Source organism: Durio zibethinus, chromosome 26 (assembly GCF_047325235.1).
Source record: "Durio zibethinus cultivar Kanyao isolate XHJ-2024 chromosome 26, ASM4732523v1, whole genome shotgun sequence".
In the NCBI taxonomy this organism is placed as follows: domain Eukaryota; kingdom Viridiplantae; phylum Streptophyta; class Magnoliopsida; order Malvales; family Malvaceae; genus Durio; species Durio zibethinus.
This window is the reverse complement of record NC_143187.1, coordinates 6,787,262-6,797,607: the sequence shown is the minus strand read 5'-3', so window position 1 is coordinate 6,797,607 and position 10,346 is coordinate 6,787,262. Positions and strand designations below refer to the sequence as shown.

General features: G+C 34.9%; 1 protein-coding gene across 1 annotated transcript; it reads left to right on the top strand.

The window, feature by feature from the left end:
* Positions 1-421: 421 nt before the first annotated feature.
* On the top strand, positions 422-5,189 carry LOC111274795 (protein argonaute 2-like). Its single transcript, XM_022859704.2, has 3 exons — positions 422-857; positions 1,371-2,538; positions 3,385-5,189. Exons 1-3 carry the CDS (start codon positions 527-529, stop codon positions 4,826-4,828), a joined length of 2,943 nt encoding a protein of 980 aa, XP_022715439.2. The 5' UTR covers positions 422-526; the 3' UTR covers positions 4,829-5,189.
* The last annotated feature ends 5,157 nt before the right edge of the window (positions 5,190-10,346 follow it).

Here is a 10,346-nt window from a genome sequence, read left to right as displayed (position 1 = left end):
CAACAGTTTTTTTTTTTTTTATTCCTACCGCCACTAAAGGCACAATTTGCAGCATTCAGGAAGATTTGATAAAAAAAAAAAAAAAAACAAATAACAAAAAAAGAAGTGAGCGATTTCAGTTTTGTTTACTTGAAGAGTCGATGAAAAGACGAAAGAAACTCCCATTCTTCGTGCAAAGGCGAAATGCATCGTTGGTTTATTATATATTTTTTATAAAAAGGTTTTTTATTTTTTAAGTTTAGAAGAAATGTTTAGATTCTAAAGAAACTCGATTCTCAGGTTCCTATTACCCCTTTTATTCGTTCCTTTGCTTAACGCGTTGGATTGTACGGACTGAACTGTAGAATCCTTGTATCCCAAGAAAAGCATAAACGAGTTGCCGCCAAAGTCTATATATTAGATTCTCACCCCTGTCCTGCTCATTCTCACACTTCGGCATTTGCCTTCTGTTTACAAAAAAAAAAAAAGTTTACGCAGTTGTTTGAGAGAGATCAAAGTACTCATTTTTAGATTGTTTCTTGTTGTAATGGAGAAAGGTGGGTTTAGGGGAAAAGGACGTGCACGTGAAGTTGGTGGAGGAAGAGGTAGAGGTAGAGGTAGAGGTAGAGGCAGAGGAAGAGATGGTCAGCCTAATCATCAGGCGCAGCTGGGAAGAGGTGCAAACCAGGGTTGGAGCCGAGGTCAGGTTGGTCCAGCCCAAAGTGGAGTCCAGCAGGATCGTGTTCATGTGAGTCCCAGCCATGGCGATTGGACGTCCGGTAGAGGTTGGGGAGCTAACGGTGGTCCTTCTTTTGCTCAAGTTCTGTCAAGGGAAACACCCAAACCTTCTTCTACTCCTCCTACAATTGTTGTTTCTGGTATGAGTCTTTTACTTTAGTTTTTCCTTTTTATTGTTATGGTGTGTTTGTGAAACTGTGTTTCTAACTTGGAGTCATCTAGAGCCAAGGATGTTGAACCCCCCTCCAAAAAAAAATGTAGGGCCTAGGTTTATAAAGTATGAGATAAGGGTTTGTTTTCTCTTGTTGCAATCAAGAATTCTTACTGAGATAGCCTGACTGATCAAGCTTGATTCTCACAAAGCATGATGGTAATTGTAACACATATTAAGTTCCTTTTAATTATTCTTTTTTGCTCAGCTCATTCTTGATTCAACTGAAGGGATCATGGATGAATAAATATTCCCTTGTTTTAGTTGTTCATTGTATTCCTGTTTACAAGGACGTTTTTGCTCTGTTCTTTCTATTCCATAATAAATTTCAGGTAATTGGCTTGGGTTTTTTTTTTTTTTTTTTTTTAATGCTGTCAAATAATAGTCTGCTTATAATACATTAATTTTCTACAACTCAATTTCAAAACTTTCACCTTCCCAGATCCTGTTGTTCCTGCAATTGCATCACCGAAAATTTCAGAGGGGGTGCTGCCTTCGTCATCATCTCCTAAAACTGAGGATATACTTTTGCCTATCAAACGACCTGATAATGGTGGCACGCGTGCTGTTAAGAAGCTTAGCCTTCTTGTCAATCATTTTCCTGTCAAGTTTGATCCTGAGAAGATCATATGGCACTACGATGTTGATGTTAAGCCACAGGTGGCTCTTAGGAATGGGCGTCCTGTCAAAGTATCAAATTCAGACTTGTCTTTGATACGGAGACAGATGTCTTTGGATGATCCTAAACAGTTCCCTTTGGAAATGATTGCTTATGATGGTAATAAGAGCATCTTTAGTGCAACAGAATTACCTAATGGAGAATTTATTGTCCAACTCTTTGAGTCTTCTTATCTGGTGACATTAAAGCTCGTGAAGGAGCTTAGGCTTTCTCAGTTGAATGATTATCTTAGTGGGAAAGGCTCATCAGTTCCTCGTGATACTTTACAAGGGATGGATTTGGCAATGAAGGAAAATCCAAAAAGACGTATGATCTCCTTCAGTCGTGGTCTCCATCCTATAAAATTTCATCAAGGAGTTGACCTTGGGCATGGTATCATTGCATCTAGAGAACCTAAACATAGTTTGAAGCTGACTTCTCAGGGTTTAGCTTTGTGTCTGGACTACTCAGTATTGCCAGTTCGAAAGTCGGGGCCTGTTATTGCGTACCTGGAGAAGCAGATTGATGGCTTTAATGTCAATGAGTTTGGAAAGTTCAAGGATGAAGTTGAATTAGCATTGAAGGGGCTGAAAGTTTATAAAAGTTATCTGGACACCAATCGTAGACACACAGTTGCTGGATTGACTTCAGAGGATGCAAAAAATATTTCATTTTGCATTGAAGACCAACAAGTCAGACTTGTAGATTACTTCAAGCAGAAGCATAGCAAGGATATCATGTACAAAGATATTCCCTGCTTGGAATTGGGGAAAAAAGATGGAAGTCATTCTGTACCCATGGAATTATGTGACTTAGCGGAAAGACAGAGATATCCAAAGGAGTTGCTAAATATAGATTCTTCAAGGAAGCTGAAGAATTTGTCATTGGCTTCGCCCTCTGTTAGACAGAACATAATATGTGATATGGTGCGGGATGAAGATGGGCCTTGTCGGTAAGTACTGATAAACTTCAAACTTTCACTAGAATTTGTTTGTGGAAATTTTTTTTTTTTTTTGCATTCAAGTGTAACTGGGTTTTCTCATAATTAGTTTGGAGAGATTGGTAAACCTACATACCATCTATTGACTGATTGCCTAACGCTAAAAGTTGAAACTTATGGTGCACTTGGCTTATGTTTCTTTGCACTTTTTTTTTCCTTTCCTTTTTTAAGTAATGTTTAGTTTATGAACCAAATAACCTTTTTTATGATTCGTGATACTGCACCTTGTTTAATGTTTATGAAAAGGAGAACAAATGCTCAAGTTACTTATGAATGACTACACAAATTGATTAACCATTGTTGATGTATCTTTGACAATATTTTAGATGATTTGGAATTGCTTTATTATCCCAATTGCATTCAGGTTATTTCTGTGTGACTTCATCTGTGTTCTGGAATTGAAACCCCTGTAATTAGCTACCTATTTGGAGTAAGGACCAATATAACTTTCTAGCAATATGAGATGTGACTATTGGGAACTAAAAGGACTTTCAAGTGGCAAGAGCCTCATTAATAATATATTCTTAGCAATCTTATGTGTGAATCATATAAGCTCATTGGACATTAGTTGGATGGTATACAAACTTCATGCCTCTTCTACTTGCTCAATTTGAGTATTTAAAGACTGATTTTACAATTGAAATATGATATTACACTTTTCTGCTGCCTAGTAATACATGATATTCCTTGCTGTACTGGACTGAGACTTGGAATATACCTGATTAATAAAAGAATGTGATGTAAAGGCCTTGTTCATCAGTTTTTATCTGGATTCTTATTATGTTCTACTATTGGCAGTGGGGAAGTTTTGCAAAATTTTGGAATGGAAGTAAGCATGAACATGACGAAAGTGGCTGCTCGTGTTCTTAGCCCACCTGAGTTGAATGTTGGTGCTCCTGGAGGGACGAAGAAGAAAATAAAGCTTGATAATGAGAAATGCCAGTGGAATCTCGTTGGTAAATGTCTGGTTGAAGGAAAACAAATTGATTGCTGGGCTGTGCTTGATTTCACGTCTGCTGAACCAAACAAATATAGACTGAGGCCTACAGACTTCATTCCAAAGCTTATAAGTCGGTGCAATAATCTTGGGATGCAAATGGGGGAACCTCTCAATTATCAGATGGCTAGAATGGACAATTTAAATAGTGAGGATGTGCTTCAGAAGGTGCTTGAGAATATTCAGCGCCTATCTTATCAAAATGGGAAAGGGCGTCTACAGCTTCTTCTTTGTGTGATGGCTAGACAGCATCCTGGCTACAGTTGCCTTAAGTTTATTTCTGAGACAAAAGTTGGTGTAATGACTCAATGTTGTCTGTCTACTTTCGCCAACGAAGCAAAAGACCAGTATATTAGCAATCTTGCTATGAGTATTAATGCCAAGCTTGGAGGCCACAATGTGGAGATCGTTGAACCCCTTCTCCGTTTTAAAGGTGAAGGCCATGTTATGTTTGTGGGTGCTGATGTCAATCATCCTGGTTTTAAGAACTCAACAAGTCCATCAATAGCAGCTGTTGTGGCTTCTATGAGCTGGCCTGCCCCTAATCGCTATGCAGCAAGAATTCTCCCACAAGATCCTAGGTCAGAGAAGATTCAGGACTTTGGGATGATGTGTTTGGAGCTTTTTGACTCTTATGTTAAGTTAAACAACATCAAGCCAGCCAAAATCATTATATTTCGTGATGGGGTTAGTGAAACCCAGTTTGATATGGTTCTTAATGAGGAGCTAGCTGGTGTCATGAGAGTCTTTCAAGCAATGGGTTACTTCCCAACCTTCACAGTTATTGTAGCCCAGAAAAGACACCACACTCGTTTCTTTCCAGAGACCAAGGAAGATGGTAGTTCCTCTGGCAATGTGCCTCCAGGAACAGTTATTGACTCAACTGTTGATCATTCTGGGTTTCATTTCCATCTTTGTAGTCAGTATGGTAGCATTGGGACTAGCAAGTCAACACAATACCAAGTCCTCTTCGACCAGCATGGTTTTACTAGTGACCATATCCAGCAGCTTATACATAGCATGTGCTTCACTTTTGCTCGCTGCACCAAGCCTGTCTCCTTGATACCACCTGTGTACTATGCTGACCTTGCTGCGTATAGAGGTCGGCTTTATCAGGAGGTATTGGATGGACGGTTTCAATCTTCATCTTCTTCAGCATCACCATCACAACCATCAGCTGCTGCTTTTGATAAGAGCTCCTACAGGGTCCATCCTGACCTGCGGAATTCAATGTTTTACATCTGAAAATGCCTCTTAGAACTGTCCCGTGATAAACTCCTTTCCAAATCAGCCTAGTGAAGGAGTTTGTGCGTGAATCTAATCGGTTTCCAGTTATGTAGTAAGTGTTAAGTTCTGCATATATCCTCCAAGTTGTCATGGTTTATGCAGGCCATGGAATTTAGAGGATTTCTATTGTTATGTTTTTATTTCGAGCCTTTTTAATGTACAAAAATGTGTGTGAACCCAGTGATGTGTTTGAAGTCTTATGTAAGTATTTTCTGGGCATCTTCCTCTTCTTCAGTTAGCTTAGCATTGCCCTGGGGATTGAGTTGAGATGCCTAAAATATTACTATCCTATGTGTATGAATAAATGAGGTTTGTGAAATTGATGTATAAGCTGGTCAACTAATTGCCTTTTACTTTTGCGCCCCTATCTTATTGTTATAACTACAATATACCCATATAACTCATTAATATGTTAATCCTATTAATTCAAAGAACCAACTTGAATATAAATTTTTGGAGTTATAGAAAAAAAAATTGGACCAAAAATTAGTCCAAGATATTCAAACATTCTGGTCGGATTTGGATCCAAGGTGATCAATTTTTCAATGAAAAATTTCATAAAACTTCAAGCGCAACATAAAAAGCCATCCTCTTCCATTTAAAATCCTAGTAGCACTGTATATTTAATCCATAAAATATTTCCCATAACGTTTATGGAAAAAATTCTTTTTATTTAGAAAAATTAAAGAAAGTAAAGATAATGATTTTTGAACTGCCTGGTATTTCTTGGCAAAGTTGCAAAAGATGATATTATAGACATTTTGAAAGAGGACTTATATATATATATATTTTTTTGGATAATAGGCCTATGCCTTTGTTCTTCTACATTGTTTCACCTTCTTTTTTTTTATCTGAGGGAAAAAAAAAGGTTCGAATCCTACTCTTTAAACAAATCTTTAAACGAAAAGGTATATAAATCAATGATCCTGACATAATATACCTTTATGCAAATATAAATTTTCCATAGATTTCGAAGTTCCTGGAGAATTTCTTATTATTTTGTAATTATACTTTTTAATAGTGCCAGACAAAAGGAATTCTATGAATTTACATCTATATCTTACAGAAAAATATATATAGATTCATAGCTGTTGAAGTTGGTGCGTAAAATTGTTTCTATTTGCAGCCAATAAAATAATAAGGTTTGACTTCCTTTGGGAATGGCCAAGGGATACAGACATAGGCAAAGCTTTTAGTATAACTATCTTTCAGTCTGATAAGATTTTGAACTTTAATGCTTTGGTAGTGTTTTAAATCTCAATTTTAGCGTGTTTCAAAACCAGGGTTCACCTCTAAGTTTTCTGCAAAAGGAGCTGCCTGCTGTCTATTTTCATAGTTCCTATAAGAAAATTACTTTTCTGCCACTCTGCCCATGAATTTTTTCTCTCAACCCCTTCAGTTTGTCCATTTCTCTACGGGATACCATGCGATGATATCTAAATAATTTTTTGGATATTAGTTTTGTTTCAGCTTGAACTGTTTGTCTATTAATGTGGGAGTCAGTGAAAGGTAATTATCCAATCTTGCATCTATGCAATAAATGTTGGAAATAGTGAGAAAAATTACACAACCGAAAACATTTGAAATTGGATAAGTATTATTTGATGGATAAAAAAATTTTTAAAAGAAAATTTTTTTTTAAAATAAAAAAATTGTTTGATAGTTAAATTTATATATTTATAAATAGATAGAGTATTTTATATATGAAAAAAAATGTAAAAAAATTATGAAGTTATATAAGGTAGACATTTTATAGGATTATAGAGGATTAATGTTTTCATGAATGTATATACTTGAGTAAATTAAAGAAAAATAAGAAGATTACAAAGTTATAGTGTACGAGTACGTATAAATATATGTTTGTTGAAATTGAGAATATTTTATAAAATTAGAAGAGATGAAAAAAATTTATAGATATTAATTATGAATATTGATTGATATAATTTATATATTTATAATTCTTTATAATTAATAGATCTTTTTTTTAAGTGTAAACATAAATCGATTGAAATAAATCACATTACATTATTATATCTTTTATGAATAATTAATCGTTTGATTTTGTTTTTATTTACTTGAATGTTTAATTGATTATAATTTTTTAACTTAATAAATAATATTAGAGCTGTTGTATCCTAGCAATAAAAAGATAATGATAAACTGTGAAATTAATATTTAATACCATAGGCTAATTTTAAGTTTCCTTTATTCTGGATTTTGTCTTTTGTTTCTCACATCCAAGATTCTGTCCGCAAAGCTTGAATTTTGTTAAAGATAGCCTAGAATATGAACCAGGTTGAGTTGCTGTTCTTTATGTTTAGCCGCCATAGATTTTTGAAGCCTAGGCTCACATGTCAACCATGTGTGCTTTTTGCCCTTGCTCATCGTTTCTTTATACGAGACATCCTTGAAAAGTGCTATTTACATCCGTTTGCTTTACCTTAAAACAAACAAACTGCTGAAAACTTCAACCTTTGGGGTGCCTACCATTGCTGACGAGGTGTCCAGGTATTAGCTAAACAGCACAATTCATTAGTAATAAAGTTTAAAAACTTTTACAGAAGATCCAAGCAAATTTTTGGACTGTAAGTAGATGAGGTTAGGTTAGGCAAAACCTTCGAACTGGTGATTGAAACTTTTAATTGGAATTATTCATTCAAGTGCTTTTCTAACCTTTTCCCCTGTGCAAATGACCTATGGCAATGGGCATTGTGCTGGAACTGTTTCAGCCGTGGTCCATTACATGGATGCCTTCGAGTTTGGGTTCTCATGTTCAATACAGAAAAGCTTTTGCTACCGTTTGGTGGTGTCAGACATGTGAAGCTGTGGCAATTCAACAGGCAGGGTTGCTGAAAACATGAGTAAGGTTATTCAGAACTGGAGATTGGATAAGATAGGTTTTCATTTTAGTTGCTGCTGCCATTGTATTATTCACTGGTGCCCATTTTTTCCACTAGAGGACACCACCACAAACTCATTTCGTTGGATTTATATGATGATATCAATTGAATTCAAACATCCACTGGCTAGTGGCCATGTGCCATGACTGAGGAAGAGATTTTGCAGAATTTGGGACAAAAAGAAATTTTGAGATAAAGCAGCTGGACGGTGGAATCACTAGTCATTCTAGCCAATCAGGCAAAACAGTGACATTCCACGGAGATAGGATGGTGACAACTGAAATATGGCCATGTATTGTGAAAGTGGGGAAATACTCCTAATGCAAAAAACCAATGTCTGAAAAATGAAAACCATATACAACAGATGAGTATTACTTGGTCACAAAAACCAGCCTAATGCAGAATCAAAATTTTTATTACCAAAAAGTGTGGTCGTACCTGTCAATTCCTGGTCACTAAATTTTGATATTTCTTAGTGCATCTTAGCATTCATCATAGTATTCATAGTAGGGATGTACTTTGATTTAGGGTTTTATTCTGGAAAAAAAAATAATTACTAGCATGTAAATTAGTAAAAGTTTCAGTTTTGAATTTCTTTTTCTTTTTTTTTTTACCATTGTTGAATTTAATTCTAACAAATACTATAAATAAATAAATAAAAAGATTACAACCCAGACATTGCCAGATTTTCCATTGTGATAATTGTTTTATCACAACCCTACTTCATCGACTTTCAAAGCAATGAGAAAACATTTGTAAAACAAGAAACCAAAGCCAATAAATTCTTATCTGTTATTTAAGTTGAGATATGTATCATATACCTAAACTTAGTAATCTGTGTGTTCGTGTTATATATATTTTGTGTGATATAACATAAAAATTATCGTATTATAATTTGTATAAACACAACAAATATAAAATAAATTTTTTAGTTTTTAACAAACTCATATGTAATTTTTACTAAAATTTTAAGTTATATCTTTTTTTTGTATCGTTTTAATATCATGTAATCGTTGTATATTTAAAATTCTCAGTATAATATAAATTATTTGTTTTCTTCCCCGGAAGAAAACGGATTTTGCATATCATTAAGTCTTTATTTGGGGAAATCATCTATGTTGATTAGATATTCACATGTCTGTAAATCACTATATGTCAAGTAAGATCCAATGTGCTATAATAATGTTGCAACATTTACATACACTCTCAAAAGATGGAAAGGAATTTGAAAAACTACAACTAATCTTCCTCTGATACTTACTCCTTAGAATCAAGACTCCAGATGATTTCTTGCATTTCTTTAACTGGCAAAACCTTCTAGGCTTCTATCTCAGGCTACCGATGCCTCGCAGTACTTGTGATGGTTGACTAAGTTCATAAGCTATACTTTTGGCTAATGATTGCAAAGAGGATTTATACAAGTTTCATCCAGCGACGAAAGGATGGAGGCATATTCTATCAAAGATTAACATATTGAAACTGTTCAGAAGGGATCAAAATATAGCAATACTAAAAATACAACTGATAAGAAAAGTATTGAAATTCCATTTTCTGCCAGCATATAATATTTAACACAGAATGATTTGCCAGAAGTTTGCCAAAGTGATCTTCATTGGAACTTATATTAATTTACGAGATTTCACTTTTAAGTGATTCAAGCATTTAGGGATAAAAAATTTCATTGAGGATGAGAATAAGCAAAAGGATATTGAAATGCTTCTAGGATATAAGGAAATACTAATTGTCCAGGGCTAGCTTCGAAAATGTCTGAAGTTTACGATACCTGAACTTTTTATTAGTCGCTGCAACGAGAAAGAAGCAAGCACCCTTTCCTCAAGTGCTCGATTGTAATTTGAGGATTCTAGTAACTGTGGCACAAGTATTGAGCATGCCATGGACTGGAAATTTTGATCTGTAACTGAATGGAGAAAGCTGCTCGTCCAGGCAACTGTTAAGAGGCTAGCTCGTGCTAAACTAGGAATGCCCTTGGCCATAGAATTTGAAAGAGCGGCCAAGAATCTCTTAGTGCCAGTATTTAGCAAAGCAGTTGCTGCTTTTCTTTGCCAATTTTCTATTGCTTCCTCCTCTTCATGCTAGTGATTGTCGAACAAAAAGGAACAAACATTAGAAAAAAATAGATTAAAGAAAGAGTGTCTGTACTCTGTAGCAATTCTAACTGTACATGAAGCTTGACATGTAGCAACTATATAGAGTAAAAAAATGAAACAATTAGCCTGACATAATATTCTAGCATGCCTACATTCATGTACTAATTTGAACAATTTCATCTTCAGCTAGAAAATTCCTGCTACTGCACATATTTGTAGAAAGGGATTTGACTAGTGTTTGATCAGTTTCATTCAGAAGAATAAGTTTGATCTAAATCAAATAAAGCTTGTTTGCAAGTTGAATCAGAAATTCAGCAGGACAAAGTAATTTATAAATATGAAATTGTGGTTAGTTTCGGAATGTTTTATATCATGAAGTTAGTAATGAATCAACAAAGATCCATCTTGACTGGCTCTAGCCAGAGCACTAGGATGTGATTCTTTGGTAGATATTGATAAGGAATAATT